A 12931-nucleotide genomic window follows, 5' to 3' on the forward strand; every position below is an offset into this window, starting at 1 on the left:
CTAGCCCTTTCTCTCAGCATACACGCTAACCTTGATGACACCACATCTCCCCTTATCTCCATCTAGCACCTCTGGTAAAATCCTGTGTTCCTAGTTTACCAGGCTTACCCACCAATCTATAAATGGGAGATTTGGGAATTTAGACAATCACTTTCTTTATCAAGTAAATCTGACTTTTAAGCTTAACTATCTCATGATTCACTCAAAACGGGAGCTTATGCTGGCCAAAGCCACTATCTCCTTCTACAGGTGCTATATGTCATGGTTTAGCCTGAACAGAAGAAGGACTCCAGGTGACATGATGTATTAGGGGAAAAAACTGTGCCAGAGACAAATTTCCAAAGCATCACTCTCATTGCATATTTTGTTTGTTTACTGAAGTCTGGCTGCGGGATTTTGAGCATTCTCCATGTAGTTGACCTATGACACTTTCTGTTAAAACCAGTTCACAAAACAGAGAAGATTTTCTTAGTCTTTCCTCTCCACTTGCAGGAAGAGTCCTGGAGCAGACTGCCCAGAAAGGAACTCTTCCACTGTGACCCGTTGGCCATGGCTTCTTGTGTGACCCTCATACTGTCTTGACCAGTATACTGGCCTGGGGAGCAGGTGTGGGACAACCCATATTTGCCCACAAGTGCCAGAGTGTATTCTTGTAAAGTTAACCTTCACCAAGAATATTTAAAGTGACCTAACAGTGCAATTGAAACACCATGGACAGGGGCGCCTGGGTGGCTCAGTCGGTTGAGCGTCTGACTTCGGCTCAGGTCACGATCTCGCGGTCCGTGAGTCGAGCCCCGCGCCGGGCTCTGTGCTGACCGCTCAGAGCCTGGAGCCTGTTGCAGATTCTGTGTCTCCCTCTCTCTCTGCCCCTCCCCCGTTCATGCTCTGTCTCTCTCTGTCTCAAAAATCAATAAACGTTAAAAAAAAATTAAAAAAAGAAACACCATGGACTATTTGTTTGGAAACATTTCTGTTTCTTTCCAAACATCAATCCTTTCTTCCATGACATAGGTTTATTTGCAGGACTTTCATGATGATCACATGAGTTTCTGGACACACACAACATCTAGCTCATTATCTGGTAGCCATGGAGCTAAATGGACATGAATTCCATTTCATTCATTCTAATACTTAAATAAGTCAAACCAGCCATTTCAGGACATGGTTAGAGTAACATCTGGGGGTGGGGTACGATTGATAGCCATCACACTCCCTTTCCACCCATACAGAGGCGTAACATAACAAGAAATGCATGAAGTGCTTCGTAAGTGCCTATTGCACCAGGAATTCTCATTAAAAAATAGCTATTATTATATTCTAATCAGAACGTTCTCTTTATTATGGAACTGAGCTCCTTGAGAGAATGACTGTGCGTTGTATTCTGTAGTTATAAACTAATTAATTCTGGTTTTGTTTTGTTTTTTGGCTGAGCAAGAAAATCCATCAGAGCAATCTGCTGACCCACAGACTGCAAATGCTAATTCTACCACTTTCAGAATGTAACTGTAGATGTTTGGTAATTACTTTGTAACTTCAATTTAGAAGTTAAGAAAATAAAGGTTACAGAATTACTGCAGCTAGGAATGATCAGCTTGTGATTGATACAGTTAAATGTTGACTCATAGATAGCAGGAAAGCAGATAAGGAAGGACAGAAAAAATAGGTCCATTATAACAAAGGCAAGAGACTGGATTGTAGTTGACATTATGAAAGTGGCAGATGTTTATCTAGTTTCGTTTAATAAGAATTAAGATTGTGTCACTACTGTGCACTTGTTTATTGTATTAAAAACATCAAGAACACAGAGTTGTATTCATTATAATATTGGTTCATAAAGCACTATAATCATTTATCTACACAGAGATCTATTTACTTTATTCATTTTATTCTACTTAGGTGTTGATGATTTAATAAGTTGGCAAAGACCCAAGAAACCCTGCTTTTTCTGAAGGTCAAAAGCATTACAAATAATGTACATGCTTCTTTCTGCTAAATTTATCAACTAGAAAAGCACAGAATTAAATGATAATCTGTCAACACCTGCCCAGTTTCCTGTTTCGTTACTGAAGGAACAGGGTACATTCTGTTCTGTTAGACATGGCACCTTGGTGGTTTTGTGGAAGGTGAAATGAAAAGGAACTAGATAAAATCTTCTCCCGAATCCCTAAATTTTTTACTTACTTAGGGGCAAACATAACCCACTTATTTGTCTGCTTGAATTTCATTCTTTTGCTCCTCCAGATGGATGGTCTACCTCTCTTTACCTTGCCCCAGGCTGGACCCTCATGGACCGCATGGATGGTGTTCCTTATCCTTTGGTTACTGTTGGAAGCAGTCAATGGAAACATCAGGAGGAGGCTGGGAAATGGGAGCAGAGTGAGCTCAGGGTTCCCTCCATGACAGGTGGCCTTGGGTTGGCTGCAACTTCCCCTGGGCCCAACATATAGGGCCATCTACCCCAGAGAGAGAATTTGTGCTCGGGACCCAAGAGGTGTAGGTGAGAGTGGCCATTTCCTTTTATACCAATTAACCCACTGGAGGAATTTCTTTCTTTTCTCCCTGGTCTCTGGATCCACAGGCTTGGAAATCTGGTCCCCAAGAAGGAATGCTTTTGTCAGGGGACATGGTGATGGTTCTTTGAACTTCAACTTCCATTGGCCAGCATTCAATGGATCAAGCAAAGATGCCCATTAGTGTGACCCATAGGGGTTAGTCTCCTGGTGCACAAGGCGGGGTGGAGAGAACATGAAGCATGGATCCTGGGGCTAAAACAGAATTTTTGGCAGAATCCACACTTTACGGCCCATCATCCGTGCTTGATTTTTGACTGGAAGAGAAATCTGTGCCCCCAAAGAAGGGGACACACAGAGTCCTATTGAAAGTCTATCTTTTTCTCAGTTTCCAGGTAAAGAACACATGGGGCTGATTTTCTAGCAATCTTTCATGAAATGAAGTGGGTCATGTTTTCAGGCAATAAAAGGGCCAAACAATCTTGCTGAAGGAAATTGTGCACAACGCTGTGGGAAATTCTACTGGAGACCATCTCATTCCTGGTTTCTGTTCATTGATGACATGTTGCACTAACTGTTGGTTGGACTCTTTCATGGGCAGGCGCGTCCTAAATACAAATCTCCATCCACAAAACAGAAGCTCAGCGAGATAGAGGAGGAGTTAGTGAAACTGAGGATCATTAGACTTTCAGTAATCATTTTTACCAAAAAAATTTGAAATTTTAACTGAAATTTCATAAAGTTTGAATTTTCAACTAAAAATGTATTTAATTCAGCTTAGACCTCCTCAGAGAGCTTTTTCTCCCCCCCCCCCCCCCACAGCAGCAGGGGCTTTCCTGTTTGGGGTGGGGGAATCAGTAACATAGTTTTTCTTTTCTTTTTTCTTTTCTTTCTTACTTTCTTTTTCTTCTTCTTCTTCTCCTCTTCCTCCTCTTCCTTCCTCTTCTTGTCAAGAAGTTGACTAATTTTATAAGAAGTTAGTGAACATAGTGATATATTTTTGGTATAATTTTTCTTTAATACAAAAATCAGTCACACATTGTAGCAGTTAAACCTCCTCACTTTACAGAGGAGAGAACAGAGGTCCAGGGAAGCTGGTCCCCAAATCCCATATGGAGTCACTTTCAAGGAGACGGGGAAGGCGGAGGGCCCGGGGTCTCGTCCAGGGCCGATGCGTGCACCTGCCCTGAGGATCATTTCCCCCGCAGGAGAGTGAGCGCCAGGCTTGGGCGAGGGTGCTGCGAAGTTAGCCACACTGTTTCTTGGGCTTCTGATCAAGGAGTCTCTCTCTCTGCACAGGAACCAGCGGTGGGCGGGGCGGCAACTTAGAAACTGGAGTCAGGAGCTGCCTTCCAGTCTCGGCTTGCACCCATTTTGTGCGGAATCCCCAGAGAGTCTCTCGGCCTTGAAATTATTTGCACGATATTTTATTCCCACATTCTTCAGGGGGTGTGGTCAGAATCTTAAATGGCCTGTCCATAACAGCCAGGGGTGCTGAGGGCTGACTCAGGGCAACCCCAGGGATCCAGAGCAAGTGGAAGGTGCCAGGCAGGCAGGGACCGAGGAATCAGAAACCTTTTTGCTCAGGGAGCGGAGCAGCACATGCAGCTGTGAGCTTCCCAGGCAGCACAGTAGTACACGCCCTCGTCGCTCTTCTCCAGCTTCAGCACGGACAGGTCACAGCTGTTGCTACCCTTGCCCCTCTTGGCATTGACTTTGTCCGCTTTCAGGCCCCCATCTCTCTGCACAAACGTTCCAGACATGTCCAGTCTGAGGAGCCTCTTGGGGGCCGCACCTTCCTGGTGGTGGTACCAGTGGATGTAGCTGACCTTGGTGCTGGCTTTGCACCACAGAGTGGCTGAGCGGCCTGCCTGCGCCACGACCATAGAGGGCTGCCCCAGGCTGATCGCTGCCCAGCTGCCTGCGAGGGGGACAGAGGTGAGACAGGAAGGCTGGGAACCTCAGGGCGTCCCACGCACCCGCACCGGGGAGGGAATCAGGACTTACCGGGAAACAGGAGGGCGCACAGGAAGGCGAGGGGACCCAGCATGGTTCTGCTTCCCACCTGTGGAGAGAAGCCCAGGGTGACTTCCCGGCTGCACCTGCTGGAAGGAGACTGGGTGGGTGGCAGAGGGCAGGTTAGGGTCTGAGCTCTGTGTCCCTTAGGTGCCTGCAGGTACTGGGGAGAGAGAGGTGGGAAAGTGGGAGGGACCTGAGGGCAGAGTCAGATCTGACCACAAGGGGGAGAGGAACCATCAATGGTCAGGTGCTGAGAAATGGTGGAGCAAGAGCACCAGCAATAATAGTAATCCCTTCACTGGAAATGGACTACACCTGAGCACCGCACTGATCGCTCGATTAAATGAGATGTCGCCCCGTATATGCTAGAATTGCTACTCTGTAAAAGAGTACAATAACAGGTGTCATCACAGAAGCTCGGAAGGGAAGAAGGGCAAGGACTCTGGCTGACCATCCTCTGCTCGGGGACCACGTGCAGGGGATGCGAGGCTGTCACAGGAGCAGCTCCGAGAGCAGACTGTCCCAGACAAGCATGAGTGTCATGGTCCCAGAAAATCCTTGCTGGGACAGACGTGTCATGGTTGACACTTAAGAAAATATAAAACTGCCGTCACACTAGAATGGAAAGAGAATTCTTAAACAAAAAAACTAACAAGAGAAATCTCCCCACGAATGTTAAAGAAACTATAAAACTACGGCACAGAAAAGAGCACAGTATTGACACGAGCGTTTATTTGTGGAGCGCAACGTGTCCTGGCAGGGGGGAGTGGGGAGAGGGTGAGAATGAAAAAAGATCTTCGTTTATATCCTCTGGACCTAGGGGCGTCTGGGTGGCTGAGTTGGTTAAGCGTCTGACTTCAGCTCAAGTCATGATCTCACGCCTCGTGAGTTCAAGTCCCACGTTGGGTTCTGTGCTGACAGCTCAGAGCCTGGAGCCTGCTTCGGATTCTGTGTCTGCCCCTCCCCTGCTCGTGCTCTCTCTCTTTCTCTCTCTCTCTCTCTCAAAAATAAATCAACATTAAAAAAAATTATATCCTCTGGGCCTAGCATTATTAGTGGTGATTATAATTTATTTATATTTATATTTTAAAATTCATGTTGACAGTGTCACCAACCAAGAGGTCAGTGCAAGGGGAAAATGCAAATATACAATTTTTTTTTAATGTGTATTCATTGTATTTAAGAAAAAAAGTATGAGCAGGGGAGGGGCGGGGGGGGGGGGGCGACAAAAGATCTTAATTGGGCTCTGCGCAGACAGCAGAGAGCCTGATGTGGGACTCAAACGCACAAACTGTGAGATCATGACCTGAGCCCGAAGACAGACACTCAACCAACTGAGCTACCCAGGGGTTTCTGGGCTGGGACATGGATGGGAATGTGACTATGCAAATGACTACTGAACACACTGGACTAAAACAGGGGTTGACAGTGGGGGAGAGAGGAAGCCTCACTAGGGCCCAGTTCACTCTCCCGGGCCCTGTGCTGCTCGGGGCCGCCCGCAGCTTCCCAGAAAGCAGCCCCATCCCCTGCTGGTGCCGGGGCGGGGCTGGGCCAGGGCACTTTCCAGAAGAGTTGAGGGCAGCCCGGAAACCTCAGCCAAAGCTCCACATCCTGCCTGCCTTTCCCACGGGCTCCGTGGCTGCCAGGTGCACGCGGTCTGCAGGGACCTGCCCGTTCAGATGCCTCCACGTGTGGCCAGCCTTCCAGACCCGCTTGTCTGGTGAGCGGTCCAGTCGTGGGGTCCAGCCAGGGGCCCCAGCTCTCTGGGAAGCCGACGCTGTGATCTGACACATGGTGGCTGAGGGGAGAGGTCCTTCTCAACATGGAGCTGCCCAACAGGGACATTTGAAATCTCTGAATGACACCTCCTGAGTCTGTGAAGATTTATTACATTGACAAGGACAGAATGACAGCTCCAGTCCAAGCCCTGCCACTTGGAGGATGTGTGTCCTTCGGAAAGTCACTGTAAATGGGAATAACAATTCCTACTCTGGAGACTTCATCTAGCCTGGGTCTGGGATTTGGCCAAGTTGGTTGCTTTGTAAATAAATGAGATCAGTCAGTTTTAAGTACAATGTGGTCCTTATACCCACTTGTTCCTCATAATAACATGTCAAAGTAGTTATACCAACCACATTTGACAGATCAACTAACTGGAATCTTAAAATGTTTGGGGCGCCTGGGTGGCACAGTCGGTTAAGCGTCCGACTTCAGCCAGGTCACGATCTTTTTTTTTTGGACTTAAAAAAAACAAACAACTTTATTCCAAACAGAATTACCAAAAGAAGAATGTTAACTCTAACACATTTAACAGATTTCATTTAAACTCAGTCACAAAACTCAAAATATCAAACAAAAACAGCTTTGTGTGCTTAACCACTTTTCATCATGAAACGTTAAAAAAAAGGGACGCGTAGAGTGTGTCTCCCTCTCTCTCTGCCCCTCCCCCGTTCATGCTCTGTCTCTCTCTGTCCCAAAAATAAATAAAAACGTTGAAAAAAAAATTAAAAAAAAATGTTTCAGCTGCTCAGAATCACATAAATAATGGAGCCTTGATTCAAACCCAAGTCTATGAAATTCCAAAACCCATCACACCATCCATTTTCTACACGTAGAATTCAACATATATATAGAGTTACTTTGAAGCTCTAAAGAGTAAGGAGCCAGGAGGAAATTTCAGAATGATAGCAGAACTCAAGACTATCTCTCACGTGCCAATAAGCAAAGAACATAAGCTATTCTTGAAGAGTCGTTATTAGTGCGGGACGTCAAATGTAGTAGAAATTCTTCTATCACTTGTGAATTAATAGTTGCTTACCTTTTGTGAGAGACTATTTTTATGTTTATTAATTTTTGAGAGAGAGAGAGTGTGAGCGGGGAAGGGAACAGAGAGAGGGAGACACAGAATCTGTAGCAGCTTCCTGGTTCTGAGCTGTCAGCACAGAGCCTGACGTGGGGCTCGAACCCACAAACCGCAAGATAGTGACCTGAGCCGAAGTTGGATGCTTAACTGACTGAGCCACCCAGGAGCCCCATGAGAGACTATTTTTTAAAGGCCATAACAGAAAAATCATTAATCCAGCAAATACTTTATTCAATGTCAAGCATTGTACATCTTGATTCCTTCCTTGCATAAAGTAGGGGTTCTTCATCCCATTCTGCAGATGAGACAGAGGCTTAGGGAGGGTAAGTAACGTACTTGAGATTGTCTAGCTAAGAGCACAGCAAGAACTAACTTCAAGACCTTCAGGTTAAGGAAGTACGTGCCCCAGGTAACCTGCTTGGATGTTTGTGATTCAGGGATTAATTTCTGTCCTCATTGAGCTGTTGCTTTGAATGCAAAACGTGGTGTTGTTATACTTAACCATTTGTTTTCAATATTGTGCTTAAAAACTAAGGTAGTTTGCTTGGTACTTACTCTGACTTCTCGCGCCCCCTCCTGGCCATTACAGGTATGTCATACACCTTATAATTCTTGCTGGAGCCCAGAGAAGTGAAGTCTGTTACAGGAAAGACCCAGCCTGGTCAGTGGAAGAGTCCAGAAATACTTGGCAGGAAACTTGTTTTTCCAGTTGTGTACTCACTGTGTTTGGGAGTTGTAGGTAAATGGGTCCTTCTTGGAAGCCGTTTTGTTTCTTTGTTTTGTTTTGTTTTTTCAGCCTCAATGAGAGGATTGACTGATATGTTTAGTGTCTTGTGTACCTGTGAAAACTATAGAAATGTGGTTGTTTCTTTTTTTTAAGTTTTAATTTATTTTGCTAGAGGGAGGGAGAGAGTGAGCACGAGCAGAGGAGGAGCAGAGAGAGAACCCGCAACAGGTTCTGTGCTGTCAGTGCAGAACCCTACATGGGGCTCAGTCTCACCCACTGTGAGATCATGACCTGAACCGAAATCAAGAGTGAGACACTTAACCAACTGAGCCACCCGACGCCCTGAGATTTGCTCTGAATAACACATCTTTACATTTATATAAACGGCATCCCATTCCCATCAATCCGTGTCTGTCCATCCGTCTGTCAACTAGGCTCACTGCTCCTCTGTGCTGCTCCTTCTGATATTTTTAATTTCTTCTCTACCTTCTTTTATATTTATCAACAAAAAAGATTTGCTCGTCTTTTGTGAAATTGATTCCTAAATGTGTTATTATTTTTGGTTCTATTGCAAAAGGAATTCTTTCGTCAGTTTCAGTTTCAATTTTGCCTGTTAGTACATAGAAATACAACTGATATTCTGTACTTTGAGTGTGTACCTTGTGATGATGCTAACCTTGTTTACGAAGTGTAGTTTTGGTTTTGTGTGCGTGTAGGTTCCATGGGAATACTCGCCTACAGGATCATGTCATCTGTGGATACATTTTTGTATTTCCTTTTCAATCTGATAGAGATCTTTACTTGACTGAGTTGCACTGTCTAGAAACTTCAATACCATGTGGACTAGAAGTGACAAGAGCAGACATCTTTGTCTTGTTCCTGGTCTTGGGGGGAAAGCATTCAGTCTGTCAACATTACATATGATTACATATGGGTTTTCAGAGATGCCCTTTATTAGGTGGAACAAGTTCCCTCACACTGAGATGGTTTCTTCTGCTCTCTCAATTTAAAGCTCTCTAGCAAGTATTTCACTTCAGGTATAAAAAGTTTCGATTATAGATTTTATTTATTTTAAACACCTGTTCTGTTCTGTAATTTGGGTATCTATCATTAGAATAACTTTGTTGACTTTTTGTTGTCATATTGTCCTTTATTTCTTTAAGCATGGATTTCTAGAGGGTTTTTTTTTTTCTTGAACACAATTTGTAATAGCTGCTTTGAAGTCTTTGTTAAAGAAAATATCTGGACACACTCAAGGACAGTGTGTGTTGAGTTGTGGGGGCTTTTCCTCCTAAGAATAGTCACACTTTTCTGATTCTTTGCCTGTCTTCGTATTTTTTTATTGAAAACTATGCTGCTGAAAATATATTGCATGAACTCCTTTTTCCACAAAAGTTTGTTTTGTAGGCTCAGTGAGTTGCTTGGACTAAATATGTGATATTATATCCCCTGCCGTATATGATTGCTCATGACTCTCTTGTTTTCTTTTCTTTTATTTTGTAGCCTAGCTTCCTAGAGATCACACCTTTGTCTACATAGCTTAGTCGTAGCCAAGATTAACTAGGGATTGTGTTCAAGCACCTTAAGACTGTGACCCTTACCAAATGGTTATTTTGTATAGATTGGGTAGCATATTCATATTTTAGGCAATTAGCACATAGACTTTATGTGCAAAAGTATAAGTCTTCCCGGCTTAAAATTTTTGTTGAGTATTTTCACAGCTCCTCTGCATATGCCCATCACCTCAGGGTCACACAGAGTCTGTGGCTGGCTTGCACTCTTTTGGGTCTCTGCTAAGCAGGCACACAGCTTCAGCCAAGCACACGCTTGCTGCAGCCATGACCTCAACCTCAGGCCAGCACAGCCCCTGCCTTCCTGCCTGCACACCACTGAGTCTCTCGATTCATCCTCACATCACTCCCCATCCCAAATTATCTGAGTTCCCTTACACTGTGGGATTTGCTGCCAGTCCTCATGGCCTATCCCATCTTGGAAGAACCTTCATGCCCATGGAACCGGGTGTTGGCAGGCGGGGAGAGGAATGGGAGTCCCTCTAGACCAGTGCGCCACTGTTGTTCCCTGATCTGCAGCTTTTCAGCATAAAAACGTCTCAGATTGTTACATGAATTTGGACATTTTCCAACCACAGAAATGGTCTTTGTTGACCTAGTCCAGTTTGCAGTTGGTGTCCAAGGAGATGATTTGTTGGCCGTAGCCAAAAGACCTGGCTCACATTCACTTTTCGGTTATGCAAAGCATGCATTTTAATTAAATGTTTGGCTTTATTTAGGACTCTCAAGTAATTCCAAGACATCAGAATTGGGGCTCAAGTGCCATTAAGCTGACAGGTGGAGAGTAACGCACAAACAGGAGGACGTGTCATGACCATCTTCCCCGGGTTCGTGTCCAAGTGGGAAGGCATTTCATCTGCCCCTGTGTGTCTACAGCCATTCAAGAGGCTGGAAAGTGAAGGCTTCCAACAGCCATACCTTTATCTATTTATGTCACCACAAATGTCACCTGAACTGTGTGACATGTATGAGGTTAAGATGTGGGACGCAATCTTTTCTTTAGATTCTGTTCATTCTCCTGTGCCAGATTTGTTCTTGGCTCTAAAGCAGGCAGACACTCTCAGAAGGAAAAAAAAAATGTGTTTTTTGAGGTGTCTTATCTGACAAGAGGAAAGCAGCTGTGAGGCAGGCTGCTTCCTTTGTGCATGAGGAGGATCTATCCCTAACCTGTACCTTGGTTTCTCATGACAACTTTTTTTTTTTTTATCTTCCCTGACTTTGAGACTAATACATACTTTCTGTAAAAGTGTTTGTAGAACAATCACAGACTGCCCTTCGAAATATTCAGCTACACCCATGTTGACAGTTTCATTTTTTTCCCCTGCTCATTTTTTGTTTGTAATTTCCCATTATGGTGGCCATACTGCCAATATATGTATACGTTGTTTTAAAAATGATAATTTAAAAATACAGTCACTTTACTGCAGAAACTTTGGAATATGCAGACATGCTTGAAGCCATTTGGTTATTTTCTTCTTGTCTTTCTGATTTGCATGGACGTATTTATGTTTTTATTTTTATAAATATATTCCTATGCAATATATCATTTTTTATTGCATATTTGATTTTCCTTCCTAAGTGAATAATTTTCTGTGATGTATAAATGATATAAATATAATTTTAAGTGGATATAGAATATTTCACGGAAATAAAATAATTATTTAACATATTTTTCTGCTCTCAGACGTTTAAAGTTTTTTCTAATATTTAGAGGGAAAATGTACGTAATGGAAAACAAGTATTCTTGTGTCAGAGATGTTTCCTGAGGAAATAACTATGGAATGTAATGACAGGGTCAAATGTGCATTGTGCAGGTCAGATCAACTCCATCTGTGTTTGTTCTGAGAATGAACCAAATGACGGAAGTGCCACCAGAAAGGGTGTGGAACCCTGAGGCCTAACCAGAAAGAGCTTTTTATGGTGGAGAAAAGGGGAGGAGGGTCTGCAGATTCTAGAATTTGGACTCAATCTAAACAACTCAGTGGTATAGTCACATTTAGATTTTCCTGTCTCAGGAGTGGAGTCTCATATATAACAGGCCAACAGATGCCTATGCTGCATGTCAGTGTATAATTTATCCTGAGACAGAGCTCAGTCCCGCACAGGCTAGGCTGAACCAGTAGTATGTGGCCCATGTTCATGGAAGCCAAGGCTCACCCAGAGGTTAGCGCCCAAGCACAGAAGAAGAGGAATGAAATCTATGGTGAGATGTTCTGTGAAGTCAAACCTTGAAAGCCTAAAGCACTGACGTCCACAATAGAGTTTTGTTTCCCCAGGGACTGGTCAGGTTGGGTCTCAGGACTGGGTACCCTCTCTGTACCATGTTCTAGTGGAGCAAGGGTGGGGACACTTGCTCTTTGTGTTCACATTGCTGAACAGCCTTCCTCTGCTGGACCCCCATCCCACCTAGCTGATGTGCCTGTCTTCTATTAAGCTTGCTCGAATTAAGCTTGACTCTACAGTCATTTGTCCTGTAGAGGGACTTGGATGAGTCAGCATTCAATTACACACTTGATTCAGCACCTGCATATGTCTGTGTTCTTGTGATGAAAGAAGCACCTCTCTGTTGAACATCTACAGCCTACCTGTGCTAGTAGATTCATGGGCACAGGTCTTGTGTCAGCCTGTCTACACCGAGAAATGAGACTAAAAGACATGGGTTTCAGTAAATCACATGCCATTAAAAAGTGCAGATTCTTCGTGGAATATCAGGATTGGCTAGGGCTACAAGAAGTCTGCATTCTGCTTCCTTCAGAACAGTGTCATCAGAGAGGACTAAAGTACAGTGGCTCAACAGTCCGGGTCATAAGGCTCCCAACTCAGGTAGTAGCTACTTGGAATGAACTTGGTATAAAATAGGGACCCTTCACCACCGAATAAGAATATCTTCGGCAGCAATCATATGCGTGTGTGCAGATGGATTTTTCTTTCATCAGCTGTGACCTTTTGGAAGTGAGCAAAGTTGGCTGTGGTTTAACTGCCCTTAATTTATCATGCAGCACCCCAGCCACCGCTTGCACAGCCCCAACCAGTAGGGGCCGGTTTGACTTCAAGCATTTTCCACGAATCAACCACATTTGATAGAGCAAATAGACCAGAAAAACCCTGAGAAAACAAAACACCAGCCCCTTCCTGCCCCCCACACTGGCCGCTGCACCACTGCCCTCCCCGTCTCTGCACCTGCCAGTGCAGAGCAGAGCCCGCAGGGCTGCCCAGGTCGGGTTGGGGAAGGGAGGGGTTG

The 12931-nt window shown here is 44.4% G+C and overlaps 1 gene segment (V, D, J or C); it reads right to left on the reverse strand.

Moving 5' to 3' along the window:
• Positions 1-3458: 3458 nt before the first annotated feature.
• Positions 3459-4812, reverse strand: LOC121028119 (T cell receptor gamma variable 4-like). The segment is given in 2 exon segments: positions 3459-4431; positions 4518-4812. Coding segments are annotated over 2 exon segments (381 nt in total).
• Between the last annotated feature and the right edge of the window lie 8119 nt (positions 4813-12931).

This window comes from Herpailurus yagouaroundi, unplaced genomic scaffold (assembly GCF_014898765.1).
Source record: "Herpailurus yagouaroundi ecotype Mexico unplaced genomic scaffold, PumYag 100, whole genome shotgun sequence".
In the NCBI taxonomy this organism is placed as follows: domain Eukaryota; kingdom Metazoa; phylum Chordata; class Mammalia; order Carnivora; family Felidae; genus Herpailurus; species Herpailurus yagouaroundi.